This window comes from Diabrotica undecimpunctata, chromosome 8, assembly GCF_040954645.1.
Source record: "Diabrotica undecimpunctata isolate CICGRU chromosome 8, icDiaUnde3, whole genome shotgun sequence".
Lineage (NCBI taxonomy): Eukaryota > Metazoa > Arthropoda > Insecta > Coleoptera > Chrysomelidae > Diabrotica > Diabrotica undecimpunctata.
The window spans coordinates 59,542,283-59,558,983 of record NC_092810.1 but is presented as its reverse complement, the minus strand read 5'-3'; the positions used below and the strand labels follow the sequence as shown (position 1 = coordinate 59,558,983).

Sequence of the window (16,701 nt, the reverse complement as noted above, 5' to 3'; positions counted from 1 at the left end):
ATATCACCTACCTACGTTTTATCTTTATTAGACAACACCCTAATATGGGATTATTATTTTCAGCATTTTAACTTTGTATCGTGACCTGAAGATGCTTTGCATATTATAGAAAGCGAAACCGGTCGTCCGATTAGTTAAATTAAATTGATTGTGAGTAAGTCTAACTTATTATTTCTTTTACCTTTTGAAATGGACTCACACAAGCAACACATTCATGATTTATTAATAAATAGCTTCAGAACAACAATAATCTTTGGCACATTTTTAATGAAAAGGTCACAGCAATTATAAACATAAAACCTGTACTACTTAAAAAGGCAGATATGATATGTATCTCGGATAAGCTTTCTCAAAAATGTTTATATCTTCTCTGTCGTATCTTTAGGTATAGCTAGTTATGAGAAATAGCTAGCGAGCAATTACTGTTCATTTTCAATAGTTTCGACCCACACATCCAGTTTACAAATGAGGTTGAAGATGGTCACAATATGTACATTTTTTAGATACAAAGTTGATTCGATCCAATTATAATAAAATATTGGTAGATTGACGGACACTCCATATGTACCTAAAAGTCAGCTCCTAACTTTCCACTCTTCTGCAACAGGGATACACTACACTAGCGTTGAATCTGAACCTGACATACTTTTTTCTGAAGTGAAATTCGCTCTAAAAAGACTTACATTAAACAAAGCAGCAGGCTATGATTTTATTACTGCTGATGAATTGAACCATCTTCCAATATGTGAAGTGAGAATATTACATCGATTATGTAATGAAATCTGGCACACAGGCGTGTGGACTAAGGATTAGAGAAATACATAATTATACCTCTACATAAGAAAGGTCTAACAAATAATTGTAACAACTATAGACTACTAGCTCTAATATCACACGCCAGTAAGGTGATCCTCTACATCCGGCAACCTCATCTAGCAAACTTCATAACTTGGCATACAGCACCTGAGCAGGCAGGATTTCTGAGAGCAGAGGTACTAGAGAACAAATCATTAATGTAAGAAATATCATAGAAAAAGCCAGAGAACATCAGATTACGATATTTATATTTGTTGATTATGTAAAGGCATTTGATAATCAGATGGGGCAAATTATGGAACATACTGAGGACAATGGGTGTACTCAAATACTTGACTCACCTTATTAGTAAACTGTATCAAGATAACCTGACATGTATTCGAATGGACGGAGACCTATCTGACGAATACACTTTGAAGAAGGGAGTACGACAAGGATGCGTTTTATCTCTTTTATTATTTATTCAGAGTTCATAATTCGCACAGTCTTGGATGGTTTAGATTGAGGAGTAAACTTAGGCGGAGTCAACATATCTAACTTGAGTTTCGCAGACGATAATACACTTCTAGCTTCTACTCCAAAAGAATTTACTAACTTATTAACAAAACTCGAGGTAGAAAGTACTAAATTTGGACTTAAAAATAACTACAATAAAACCAAAATTATGGTTAATGATCGCCAACAACAGCCAACTAAAACCCGAACTATTGCGGGATGCGAGGTAGTCTCCTCTATGATATATCTTGGAGCTCCAGTTAACAACACAGCCAGTTGTGAATTCCAAAAAGAGCAGCAATGACTGAATTAAATGGGGTCTGATGTGATCGTCACATTACTATGACAAACAAGAAGAGACTAGTTTTAACTCTGGTCTTTTCCGTATTTTGTTATGCATGCGAGACATGAACAGTCAAAGAATGAGATAGACGACGCATAGACGCTTTTTAAATGTGTTTGAAAAAAAGACGACTGCTTCGAATTCCATATTTCTAGATGAAATTAAGTCCAATCAGCATCCCTCTGGTACTGTTTACTCTAGAATTTTAAAGTTCTTTGGTAATATCTATCGAAGTGATCACAAAATGGAGTTTGGTGGTCCAAGGACTACCTCCGAGTCAACCCGGCAGATCTCCACAGGGATGGGCAGATATTACGTAAAATATCATATAACAGGTGACCGCACCAGCGGAGAAGTATCATTGACCAGTCTATGCCAGCTGCTCAAGCTAAATGATGAATCACAACACATCTGCTAAGATATCAATGACTATGATGATGATGAGATTGGCATAGAAACTCTATGGCCTCTGGGAGGTATTTGAACTATATGTCCTACCATAAACACGTCATCATATTAAACCTGGTTTAACAAATGAAATGTAGCGTTCTACCAATTTCTGATAAATTACTACACCCAAAAACCTCAACATCCTCTACCAACTGTTTCCGGATAACAACTATCCCCCAATTCTTTAAAAAAAATTTTGTTTAGCACACTATCTGAAACATACACCACTATACAAAATTATTCCTGTATCAATACTACTGCCGTTAATCAAGAAGGTGATACTTCAGTTATCACACTCTTTACTCATAAATATATACATTACCATATATATAGGATATTACACCGAGATTGACACAGATATTTAACTCTGTAGGTGACTTTACATTTTCAAGTAAAAGAGTTCTAACATTTAATTCAGTTTTTTCTTAACTTAAAGATAAAACCTCGAGAGATAATATTTTGAATATAATCTACAGTATCCTTGCACAAATTGTAATTTGCAATATCTTGGCCACTCAACAAGTCGTCTAAGGGACCGCATTATCTTTCACAGAAGATACGAAGAAATCATTTAAGGTCGCTGTATTTGTTAATTTTTATATTTGTGTAGTCCTAACTTTAAATGCAAAACTATATTCTTTAAAATTAAAAATCAGATACCAGTGGTGTATAATAGCAATGTCATATATCAATTACAGTGTTTAAGTTTCCAAGGATGTTATATTGGACAAACCGGACAGTAGCTGAAACAGCGGATCACAACACAAAAATGACTGTAATACAGGAGAAATAAAACATGCGCTGTTGTCGAACATTTTATAAAAACAGACCACCAGTTTGAATATGATAACGTGAAAACATTGCAATCATTTAGCAATGACAAAAATATATTGCTTCTCGAGATGTGTCATATCAACTGAACTTAGAATGCTAATAATAATAAAACAGACACTAGTAATCTTAGTAATATATATTGTAACCTTTTAAACATTTTATAGTAACGTCAAAAATAACATAAGGTTACCTCTCCATATATTTTTAATTCGGGTTTTATATCTAAGCAAAAAAAAGTTAATGTATTTTAAAAATAGTATTAGTAATTATTTTATTGTAATTTTTAAAGTCCTGTGATGTGCTCTTTTGCATTTTAATGATTCCACTTTAAGGCTGTTTTAGCAGTTCAAGTACACTGCGATTTGAAATGGGCGTATCACTTACTTTTCTACACTGCTTACGCGAGACCATCTTTACTCAGTGCCGCCGGCCGACGGGTAGTTTAATGACAACAAATACATTATTCTCCATTCAAATTAGTTTTAACACGAACTAACTGACCGTACGTTCATGAGATTTGACGTCACGAAGGCGATAACGATGAAACTAAGCCCAATGATGAGTAACACGTTTCACTATTAGATTTCAGTATTTTTTAGCAATTTTCTTTAAAATTTGAACACGATTTTCTCGACTATTACTGGACACAGAAAGGTGAAACAAAAATCAACGATTACAGAAAAAAAAACTCTTTCGAGTGATGGGCGTAAAAAGTTTGGTTATAATAGAACGTTAAACAGTATATTCCAATTTTTCAACAAAAGTTTCAAAAAAATAAAAAAAGTAAAACCATCAGTTTAAAGGCAACATAATTTCGAATAACGTGTCCAAATTTCGAGACATTTTGTCAGTAAATAACAGAGAAAATACTGTCCCTAGGTTTTGGTGCACCGATAAAACAGCCTTAAGTCCTGTGATGTGCTCTTTTGCATTTTAATGATTCCACTTTGTCAGTTTTTTATTTGTTTGTAAGTATGCTCTATGTATTAATTGTTTTCAATAATAATTTTAATGCACTTATGATGAAGCTAACAAACAATAGCGAAATATGGAGTTTGACGTGATATAGAATCGTTTTATTTTTTGACTGAAAAACCTGATATTCCTCTCACTAGTTTTACTTATGAAATGGTCGATAAGATAAAGAAAATGAACTCTTTATATATATATATATATATATATATATATATATATATATATATATATATATATATATATATTATTGTGATATTCAAAGTCTTGGTGCGCCAAGCAATAATTAGCTAATTAATTTTTTTATTAATTAAAATTATTTAAATGATATGATTATGACTCTATCACAATTTTTAATTCTTTTATCTCAGGGTTAAATTCGTGCTTCAATATCTATGCTATTACATGTGAAAGGTAAGGTCCAAAGAATACCGGAATAATAAAAAACACATATGATCTAACACTGTATATTGAAATAAATATAATGAAATAATTCACACTCAAAAGTTTTCAATAAACAAATCTCATATAATGATTCTCAAAATTTTGTTCTACGTACGTGAACAATCAAAATTAATGGTACAAACAATATTAATTGAAATCTCAAATTCCCAAACTATTCTAACTCTCCTAATCAAAATATTTATATCCTTTCTAAATTAAGTGTAAAAATTGTGTTATCAATAAAAGAAAAAAACTGCAGAAAACAAAAATAGCTCTCTCTGATGATGAGTGGTCCAAATCCTTGTTCCTTGTAGACTATATTATCTCCTCTCAACCGCTCCCTATGTAATCAGCAATCTTACAACAGATTGTTGCAAGTATATCGTCCTTAATGATCTCCTTCAAAAGCACAAATCATTCAAATTATTATAGCCTTTCTCCTCTCGATAAACTGAATCTCTCGTTGGCCCGAGTGAAAAATGACCCTTGGAATATCTTCTCTTTACGATAAACTGAATCTCTCGTTGGCCTGAACAGTGACTCTTGGAATATAAGTAAAAATATGACTTACAATATTTTGCTGCTTCAGCTTCTGTCAGATACACTAACTCCACAAAAACTCACTAACATTCAACACTACTGCTTGCTACTTCTCGGGAACCGCCAAAGAACAATCACTGTTCGTCTTACAGACTTGGAAAACCTACTGATTATCTTTTCTCTCTCCTAAATCTAGCTTCACTTTCATTCCTACATACCTATCCCACCTTTTTCAATCTCCGCCAATCAAAACTCGTCACAATTCCCCCATTTTTTCATTTCGATAACAAACAAATTTTTACCTATAATTATAAGATTTCCTAAAACTTATTTACAAATAATATTTTTCTATAATTCTTAAAAACTAACAAAAACCTCTTTCTAAAATCTCTTCTATTGTCTTTAATCACTGCATTAATGTATTTGGAAAACCCGGTTCAATTGTCTTCACTTAAAATTATGCGGGTCACTCAAGTATAACAAAGAAATAATTTATGTATAGCTTACATTTTGTTTAGTACAGGTAATCCAAGAATTTAATAACTTTCCTTCTTCGAAATGTTTGTTGTTTATTATCCTACTTATCTGAATTATTTTAATGTTTTTGAACTTTGAAATACTTTAATCAACCCAATATTTTTCTCGATTTTGCATATCATAACAAATCCCCGCCATTTGATCTGCCGAAAACTCTTTGTTAAATTTTAAAATGACAAAAGTTTTCCAGGATCAAATTATTTCACTATGTTGTTAAAATCTATTCATGATATTGATAGATGTCGTGAATGTTAAAAATACCCCGTATATTTCCTGTCTCTATGTGCGCTAATTCATAACTATTTACCCCATTTTCCGTATTGACCCTATATGGACCTTCAAATATCGGCATCAATTTTGCACAAATACCATTTTGTAAATTCGACACCCTCAGTGCCTTCACTAAGACTTTATCTCCTTTCTGGAATTTGATCGGCCTTCTTCTTCGGGTTCTCTCTTGTCTTTGGAGATATTTCTCTCCACTTCGTCTCAATCTTCTTTGAACCAACTCGATCACTTCTTCGTATTGTCTGGGGGCGGTGTCTTCCCACGGTCTTGTAGGCATTGTTCCTTTCATTATATATAAAGGCGTCTCTTTGGTAACCGTATTTGGAGCACAATTCAAATAGGTCTCGATCTCAAACACTTTTCTGTCCCAATGTCGATGATGTTCTTCCGCGGCAATTCGTAGAAATTTTGTGACTTCTTGTATAAAACGCTCCGATGGGTTGCTCTGTGGATGACGGATGCTTATAAATTTTGTATCGATGCCCCTCTCTCTTAATTCCCTTTTAAAACGTTCGTTCCTAAAATATGTCGCATTGTCCAATAAAATATTGTCTGGTCTTCCCACCGTTTCTATAAAATTGTCTATCTTCCTAAGTATTTCAATTCCTTTTGTAGTTCTGCAATTTAACATATTTTGAGAAAAGATCCACCATAACTAATATGTGTTTATTCCTTTGAGTTGTTGGTATCAAATCGCTCAACATATCAATAGCAACAATATCCAGTTTCTTCCGAGCTACGACGTTTTTTGTGACGTTTTCATTTTTAAAGTTCCTACTTTTACACTTTTGGCATGTCACACAATTTCGAGTCACCTCTTTGGCTATTGTATAGTCCTGTCGACAAATGTAGTTCTCCCTGAACATAAGCCACACCTTTCTACTTCCAATATGTCCGTTGTCACAGTGTAACTTTAAAAAAACTTCTTTTGCCATTTGCTCCGTGATTACATAGAGTTCTTTACCATCGACCCTCTTAAAATATAGGTTATTTTCTTGTTCAGCCCTTTGCTTTTCTCTTTCATTCAATTCTTCCTGATTTTCCCTGATTTTGGCCAAAGAAAATAAGCCTGCTTCTTCTCTCATTATGTTCATGCCTACGTGGAGAGTTTTGTGATCCTCTTTGCGGAATTGTTCATCTCTCGTCAACGCATCAGCCAAAATATTGTCCGTTCCTTTGATATATTTAAATTCAAAATCATATTCTTGGAGTAAAAGAATGCCCCTATGAATTCTATTATTTACCAACCTATTTTTCATTATGTGTACCAACGCTGCATGGTCCGTTTCAATGGTGAATCTTGCCCCAAGTAGGTAAAAACGTAATTTGTTTACACAAAATAACACACTGGCAAACTCTAATTCAGTAACGCTGTATTTTCTCTCATACGTTTTGGTTACACGAGAAACAAAACATATTGGCACCTCTATATCGTCTTGTATCTGTGATAACACCCCTGCAAATTTTTTTATGGAAGCATCGGTCCTGAGAATGAAAGGCTGCTCATATCTTGGGTGGTGCACTCTTACAGCTGTGGAAAACGCTCCTTTTAAATTTTTGAAAGCGATTTCTTGTTCAGTTCCCCATTTCCATCTGACATTTTTCTTAAGTAATGCTATTAGCGGTATTTCTTTTGTACTGAGGTCTGGTATCAGCTTTTTGAAATAGTTTACCATTCCTAAAAATCCCCGCAAAGTTTTTAAATTGGTTGGCCTAGGGTAGTTGTTTATGACTTCGATTCTATCTTCTGCAAGACTAATCCCTTTTGTGTCTAATTTGAATCCTAAATACAATACCTCTTTTTGGAAAAACTGACACTTTTGAATATTTAATTTTAATCCGGCTTGATCAAGTTCTTCGAGAACAGTATGAATATGTCGTAGATGGCTTGTTATATCCGGTGAGAAAATTAATAAATCATCTATGTAATGTACAACAAATTCTCCATGCCTATTTAAAATTGTGTGTAATGCGCGAACCAAAGCAGCGCATGCACTTTGTAGTCCAAATGGTACTACCCTAAATCGGTACACCACTCCGTCGATAGAAAAAGCGGTATAATTTCGACACTTTTCTGCCAAAGGTATTAACCAAAAACTGTGTTTCAAATCGATTTTGGAGAAAATGTGTGATCCTGTGATTCGTCCAAAAATGGCTTTTATGTTCAAAGGCGCTTCGTATTGCGCGATTGTGTGCGAATTAATGTTTCTTGCATCTAAACATAATCGCAAATCACCATTTGATTTTTTTACGCATACTATCGGGTTGATATATGGAGAGTCACATCTTTCGATCACCTTGTCTTTGATCATATTTTCAATTTCCTGTCCGACGCTTTGCCTGTATTTATACGGGATTGGATATGTTTTCGATTTAAAATTTTCTAAGTTTTTAACTTTAAAAGAATGTTCATAATTTTTAGCCACTCGGCTTTCTTCATTAATAAGATCTCCATAATTTTCTAAAATCTTCTCTATTTCCTTCTCCATGTTTTCTCCACATATTATTTTTCTTTCATCCTCAGTTTGTTCACATGTGTTCACTGTCCGTATTACTTCTTCACAAAATTCTGGATTCTCGTCCATAATTGCCATTTCTTCTCTGTCCTCTTCCGTTATTTCTTCTTCTATTTTTTCTTTATCTTTAATTTCTATCTGGTATTCCGAGCACCATGTTTCGGCTCCTTCCATTTTTCTGCTTATAACTTCCTTTTTTTCCTGCTTTCTTTTCGAACTCTTCTTCTTTTTTTTTACTCTCTTTTCCTCTTCGGATTGATTTTTTTCTTGAGCTTTCGATTTATCCTCTACCGTCATATTGATTTCTTTATGTTTTTCTTGTCCATTTATCCTTTCAGAAAATTTTCTCCTATCTGTTTCCTTTTCTTCTTCTATGTTGTCTGGTTCTGCTCTGATTTCCAGTTGATTTTCCGAAAAATTGATGGTGATATGTTTTTCACTCAATTCATCAATTCCCGCTATCATATCATGATTTAGATCTTCGATCACCACACATTGCATAATATAGAATTGGTCTCCCACTCTGATCCGTACTCCTAAACCTTCGTTTACTGTCGTCAATTTTTTATTATTTGCACCCACTAAAGCAACCCTCGGAATCTTATACACAAATCTGTCCATATTTAATTCTTTTACTAGTTTTTTGTTGATTAACGAAATTTCCGATCCAGAATCAATCAGAATTTTAATCGCTTTATGTTTTATAAATGCATCTAAAAATATTAGATTGGAATTAGAATTTTGTTTTTCGTTTCCCGCCAACTGTATAAACTCTCTCGGGTGACAAAATATACCGGAGAGTTTTTTACTTTTGTTTAGTGGATGCCTTATTGAAAATCCTGTCTGGATTCATTGAATACTTCTTCTTCCTCCTTTTCTATTGCCACATGATTCATCTCTCTTCTGTTTTGTCGTTGGAATCTCTGATTATTTCTATCGTCCCTTTGTTCGTTCGTATTCCTATTCGGAGGATTTTGTGCATCTCTATTCCTGTTGTGATTTTCATTTGTTCTATTTTGTGTATCATTCCGGTTATCGTAATTTTGTTGTCTATTGTAATTATTGTAATTTCTCGGCCTATATTCGTTTGTTGATCTGGGATGTCGGTTTCTCTGGTCATAATTTGATGAATACCTTCTTTGCGGTTCATTATATTGGTCATGTTGTCTTCTATTTCTCATTTCTTTTCTTTTCGCTTCTTTTAATTGAAGGAATTGGCACAAACTATCAATATCTTGATAGTTTCTCAAAATCACGTGATCTTCCAACGTTTCCTCAAAATGTCTGCTGATCATTTCTACCAGCTGTTCGGTAGAATATTTGTATTCTAGATATTTTGAATTGTTATATATCTGCAAAGCATATCTTTCTTCAGATATTCCCATTTTTTCGTGATATTTTCCATTCTGTAGCTCTTGGTTGATTTCTCTCTGTTTATTTTTCCCCCAGAAATAGTTGAGAAATTTATTTTCAAAATCTGTCCAATTTTCAAACTCATCTTCCTTGCTTTCATACCATAACGCTGCTCCTTCTTTCAAATGGTTTCTAATTGTTTCTTTGCAATCGTCAAAATATCTAATATGTTGTAATTTGGTTTTCAGATTTTTAACAAACGGTACTGGGTGTGTTTTCCGAATATCCCCGCCAAATTGTATTTTCGCCTCGCTTGTTCCATGGATGATAACTTCTTTTCTCTCTACCCCTCTTAGTTCAATTTCTGCCATTTGTTTTTCATTTTGCTTTAATCTTCTTTCTACTTCCTTCCTGTCTTCTTGTAGCGCCATTTCAAATTTTTCTTCTAACTGTTCTAATTCCTTTTTCTGGACAATCTTTATTTCCTTCATCGTATTTTGGATATCTTTTATCTCTGTCTCTTGTTTTGCATTCTTTATGGTTATTTCTTCTATCTGTTGTATCAGTTCTTTCTTTATCCCCTCAACACATCCTTTAATTTCTTGTTCATAGTTTTCCAAACGCTGCTCTATATTCCTGTTATTTAGTTCTATTTCTTGTCTTGTTTCCCGTTGGTTTTCTTCCATTGTTTGTTTTGTTTCTTGTTGATTTCTATCCATTTTCTTTGATGTTTCATTCATTGTTTGTGTCTGTATTTGCATCATTGCTAATAATTTCTCTATTCCTGATAATTCTTTTTTCTCCTCAACTATTGTAACATTTCCTTCATTATCCGATCCTTCTTCAACAATTGTTTCCTCTTCTCTGTTATCCTCCTTCCTTTCTTGCATTTTGCTTTGACTCCTTGTGGTCGACATGTTGTTTCTTTTCGTTACTGTTTTTGTCCCCGCCAAATGTGAAATTTTACAACACTCTATATGTTTCAGAACACGACAATATTTCTCCCCAAATGTATTAAATTTTCACGACAAATATCAAATATGCAATCAGTAAAATTCAAATAATTCAAAATAAATATCAAATGTACGATTGGTAAAGAAAATAAAATCAACTAATTCAATAGCAGTAAATATCCACTAACTACGATCAATCAATAAATCAAATTTATATTCCCTGGAAAAATTGTCAAAATACTTTCAAATTCAAATTCCCTCAATGTTATATGTTTTTATCTCTGGATCACCTGTACTTATTCCAGATCTCTTTCCCTTCCTTCAAATGTAAAGCTGCGATATTTTCAAGCCCCACGTTTTGGAAGCCAGTTATTGTGATATTCAAAGTCTTGGTGCGCCAAGCAATAATTAGCTAATTAATTTTTTTATTAATTAAAATTATTTAAATGATATGATTATGACTCTATCACAATTTTTAATTCTTTTATCTCAGGGTTAAATTCGTGCTTCAATATCTATGCTATTACATGTGAAAGGTAAGGTCCAAAGAATACCGGAATAATAAAAAACACATATGATCTAACACTATATATTGAAATAAATATAATGAAATAATTCACACTCAAAAGTTTTCAATAAACAAATCTCATATAATGATTCTCAAAATTTTGTTCTACGTACGTGAACAATCAAAATTAATGGTACAAACAATATTAATTGAAATCTCAAATTCCCAAACTATTCTAACTCTCCTAATCAAAATATTTATATCCTTTCTAAATTAAGTGTAAAAATTGTGTTATCAATAAAAGAAAAAAACTGCAGAAAACAAAAATAGCTCTCTCTGATGATGAGTGGTCCAAATCCTTGTTCCTTGTAGACTATATTATCTCCTCTCAACCGCTCCCTATGTAATCAGCAATCTTACAACAGATTGTTGCAAGTATATCGTCCTTAATGATCTCCTTCAAAAGCACAAATCATTCAAATTATGATAGCCTTTCTCCTCTCGATAAACTGAATCTCTCGTTGGCCCGAGTGAAAAATGACCCTTGGAATATCTTCTCTTTACGATAAACTGAATCTCTCGTTGGCCTGAACAGTGACTCTTGGAATATAAGTAAAAATATGACTTACAATATTTTGCTGCTTCAGCTTCTGTCAGATACACTAACTCCACAAAAACTCACTAACATTCAACACTACTGCTTGCTACTTCTCGGGAACCGCCAAAGAACAATCACTGTTCGTCTTACAGACTTGGAAAACCTACTGATTATCTTTTCTCTCTCCTAAATCTAGCTACACTTTCATTCCTACATACCTATCCCACCTTTTTCAATCTCCGCCAATCAAAACTCGTCACAATTCCCCCATTTTTTCATTTCGATAACAAACAAATTTTTACCTATAATTATAAGATTTCCTAAAACTTATTTACAAATAATATTTTTCTATAATTCTTAAAAACTAACAAAAACCTCTTTCTAAAATCTCTTCTATTATCTTTAATCACTGCATTAATGTATTTGGAAAACCCGCTTCAATTGTCTTCACTTAAAATTATGCGGGTCACTCAAGTATAACAAAGAAATAATTTATGTATAGCTTACATTTTGTTTAGTACAGGTAATCCAAGAATTTAATAACTTTCCTTCTTCGAAATGTTTGTTGTTTATTATCCTACTTATCTGAATTATTTTAATGTTTTTGAACTTTGAAATATTTTAATCAACCCAATATTTTTCTCGATTTTGCATATCATAACAATATATATATATTTATGTAAAGAAAGTCAAAGACAGTAACGGGTTACTGGTAAACACAGACGGTTGAAGGTAACCGTGAACGACCCAATACTAAGGAAGCAATAAAAAACGGGTGCTTCTAAGTGAGTGTCTTTTATTAAAAGTCAAGCTTTCGCCACATAATTTTGGGCTTCATCAGAACTTCCTGTAATGGAAAAACATTCTTTACAGTATCATAATTAAAGATGTTGTTTTAATCTTACCTTAATGTCGACACTATCTCTTAGTGTATAATAAAATTGACATGGACATACATATATTTTTAAAAACAAACCAAACGCATCTCCCAACTGTAGGAAAAGTGGCAAATCAGGCCTTTATTCAATATTTAAAGTTATTTTATTATAACCATGTGGCCGGCATTTTTGACAAGAAATTGAATTAAGTCATGTGTTGTTTCAACTGTCACCTATCGAAACAGCACCTGTCTTAATCACTTCTTCTTTTTGTTGGCATAGAACAATAACATTATTCAGTCAGCAATATTAGACTTTTTTAATTGTCACACAAAATTAAATTAAAAATTAAAAATAAATATAGGTCACTCCTCTATATAAACATATTATGTTTAATAAATTATTTGGTTTGTAATTAGTATTGGGTATAGTTGGGTGTAGTAGTACACATCTCACCGTAGTGTTGACTACTATACCCAACACTTCTGAAACATACAAAAACATATTTGAGTTGACCAAATTGTGTCGCTTCGTTATTTAAAGTATATTCGAGAGTGTATGACTAAAAGAAAAACTTTAGAGCTTTGCTTATAAAACTTATGAGTTGATAGTCACTACGGTCTTTAGGATGTGTAGGATATTTTTCTGCTGCAAAAGTGGTTTTTAACCAGTCAGTTGAAATTTGACCTATATCATTCTATATTAGGTTAAACAAATATGTAAGATGTTTAGCTTTAACTATTTTAAGATCTTCGATATGCACATTATGATGACCTGGACTATTTTAATTCTTTATTGCTCTTAGAACTTGTTGAACATCAGATCAGAGAATTTCTGAACTAGACTATTCTTAGTTGACAGGTTTTCTAGTCTCTCTCTCTAGTCTTCAAATAACAATTGAGCATATCTTTTGTATACGCTGCATAGCTTTACGAGATCCAAGATCACCTTTCTCTCATATTTCGTATAATGTAGGTGCTTTCTTTGTGATACCGGTAATTTATTTAATCTTTCTTTGATAGCTCACATCGTCATACAGATCATGTAGGCTCTCCGCTTCATGTAATTCGAAAATTACCCAGTTTTCTTTAGTTTATTTCATTTGTATTTAATATATCAGATTATCTCATCGATTATCTATAATTTATTTTTCATTGTCGTTACTAGATTGAGAAGGATACCGTAAACTGTTTTAGTATTATATTTTATGTTGTTGTTATTAATCGCCGAGACAGAAAACGAACTCGAACGATTAACACACATCTTCAATACAACAACCAAGAAATACAATATGATAATATCAGCAGAAAAAACCATGTATGACAACATCTAAATATCCACTACGATGTAAAATCGAAATTGATGGAAAGATAATAAAGCAGGAAGCAAGGTTTAGATATCAGGGGAATAGATATAACTAGTTACGGAGATGTTGAAGAAGTACGACAATAAAGCTTAAAAGCAAGTAAAGCGGCGGGATCTCTTAATTACACAATTTGGAAGAACAAACACCTAAGACAAGACACAAAAACAAGAATCTATAAAGCAGCAATTAGACCTATATTAACATACACGGCGGGGACAATACCTGACACATCTAAAACGAGACGACTACTGGAAACAACAGAGATAAAAATACTCCGACGAATATCAGGGAAAAATCTGTTGGATAGGGAGAGAAGCGAAAACAAGAAGAGCATGCAATATAGAAGACATAAATGGATGGGTGAAAAAACGGAAACAGTAGTGGAACGAACACATTAGTAGAATGACAGAGTATAGGGTAATACGAATAACACGAGATAAGTCACCAAATGGACGAAGAAGTATTGGCAGATCAAGAAAAAGATGGTGCGACAATTTAAACAATTTAGGAGGCTAATATTGATGAAGAAACAGGCTTTGAAGCCTACACACAAGAAGGAAGAAGAAGAAGAAGATGTTGTTCTTAAATTAAAACTTGAAGTTAAAAATTAAAACTTTATAATTGAAACATTTTTTACATAAAAATGAAGAAAGTCTTAAAACTCTCTTGGTATAGCTGAGTTACATATTACGATTTTCTTCTTCTTGACTGTTGCAATCGCTTCCCATCTCGGGGCGTTCTTCTTGGTGACTAGAAGCCTAAGTTAGTCTATATTTTAATATTTCTTAGCTACGTAATCTACATCTACCAGAGCCTCGCCTGCCCTCAATCTTTCCTTCTATTACCAGAACCAGGAAGTGTCATATCTCGTGCCAAAAAACGTGTCCGAAAAAAATATTTTTTATTTTTTTTTACTATTCCTGAAATTCTCTATCCGTCCAATTGCCTTATAACTTTTTCTGCTTTTGGTTCTAACGTAGTTCATCCATATTAGCATGAAACAAAATACTTACATCTCAAAGAATTTCAGTATCCGCATTGTACCGACTTTTATTTTCCATGCTCTCATGCTATATAGCAGGAATAACTATAAATTATATTTTTTTTACAGCAAGATGGCGGTTCACCTTTGGTGTGTCCTTCTACAACAGGAGCTCATAATATAGCTGGATTAGTTATATGGGGTAAAAATTGCGGCCAGACAGGAGTTTACGGAGTATATGTGAGCGTTTCCAATTACACTACTTGGATTCAAAGTCAAATGACAACACCAGCTGGTTGATTAAGGCAGAATTCTCAATTGAATACACCTTATTGTATATATTAGATTAATTTTTTATAGATTTATATGACTTTTTTAATTGTTATGTTTCGATTTATTTAGTTGAATATATATATATATATATATATATATATATATATATATATATATATATATATATATATATATATATATATATATATATATATATATATATATATATATATATATATCGAGAACAGGAGTACGACCGTCAATCCAATATAAACTAAGGAACACTCGAAGAGTGGTGGGTTTTTCGGTCAAAGTGGAGAAATAAAAGACAAAGAAGGTGGCTACTTCATCTATTTATTGAAGACGTTTCGCTTCTTAATCAAGAAGCATTATCAGTTCATCTAAAAGAATAATATGAAAAACAAAACAACCATGGAAAAGTTATTATAAGTGGGTTACCTTAAAAAGATATGTAGCAGTCAAAGATATAAAATGTGTAAAGAAGCTTATGATAATGGACATTAAATATTATGTTGTATAGACAATTAATTGAACTGAATACAGTTTACAAATTAACTCAACTTAGCACAGCAAAGGACATGTGGTAATGGTACATGTATATAAAAAATATGTGAAAAAACTTAAGTAAAAAACATTAATTTACAGAGAACCAAAAAGATCATATGATGCACTTCCAACAGTATATTATTATTTAAATTTGATTTTAACTTTAGGTAACATTAATAAAATTGAATTATAGATATTAAAAAAAATATATATAATGAAGTTACCACTCTTAAGCTTCTCAGTCACTGTCGATGAAATGCGACCAGAAATTTAGGTACCACGCCGAACGAGAAAAGACAGTGGCCTTGAGGTCAAAATGTGATGTATAGTGATATACGAGGTATCATAGAAAACTACAGATAAAAATAGATTTACTGTAAGACAAATTTTTATTTATTGACCTAAAGAAGGTCTCTATTCAAAAATATTCAAAGCTTTATTCAAAAATACAACTAATCGAATCCTATCATGGCAAAAAAACAAACAAGGCAACTACTAAAAGGGCACTACACAGTATCTTCATTATTAATGAATGTATAGCGGCATGTGAGATATAGGGCACTATGGATAAAAATAGATTTACCATAAGACAAATTTTGATTTATTGACATACAGTAGGCCTAGGCTTAGTATAAAATAAATAACTGATCGAATCCCGACATGCGACATATCAAATAAAAGGGGAAGATATAACGAATATATTTAGATAGAAAAAACAAACAAAGAGACTACCGAAAGGGAACTACACAGAGTCTTAGTTATTATTGAACGTATAGCGACATACGACATATCACATGACACTATAGATGATAATAGACATATTTGCTTTATATATAAAGCATAAGGTAAATTCGTTTTATTGACCTGAAAAGGGCAACTGACTGATTACAAAAATAAAAAACTAGCATAGTTAGCTATTAATAGCATATGACACATCAAATCAAACGACGTGAGACGTTTAGTACATATATATTGTATATAGCGTGCC

General features: G+C 32.6%; 2 protein-coding genes across 2 annotated transcripts in view; one reads left to right on the top strand and one right to left on the bottom strand.

The window, feature by feature from the left end:
- LOC140448216 (inactive CLIP domain-containing serine protease A3-like) overlaps positions 1–15,186 on the top strand; it is a 90,147-nt gene extending 74,961 nt beyond the window's left edge. The window contains exon 7 of the mRNA XM_072541324.1: positions 15,003–15,186. Within this exon, the coding sequence (XP_072397425.1) occupies positions 15,003–15,173 (171 nt within the window). The 3' untranslated portion in view covers positions 15,174–15,186. The remainder of the gene's footprint in view (positions 1–15,002) is intronic.
- Positions 1–16,701, bottom strand: part of LOC140447605 (methyl farnesoate epoxidase-like) — a 221,312-nt gene that overhangs the window by 126,690 nt on the left and 77,921 nt on the right. The gene's annotated exons all lie outside the window — the stretch shown is intronic.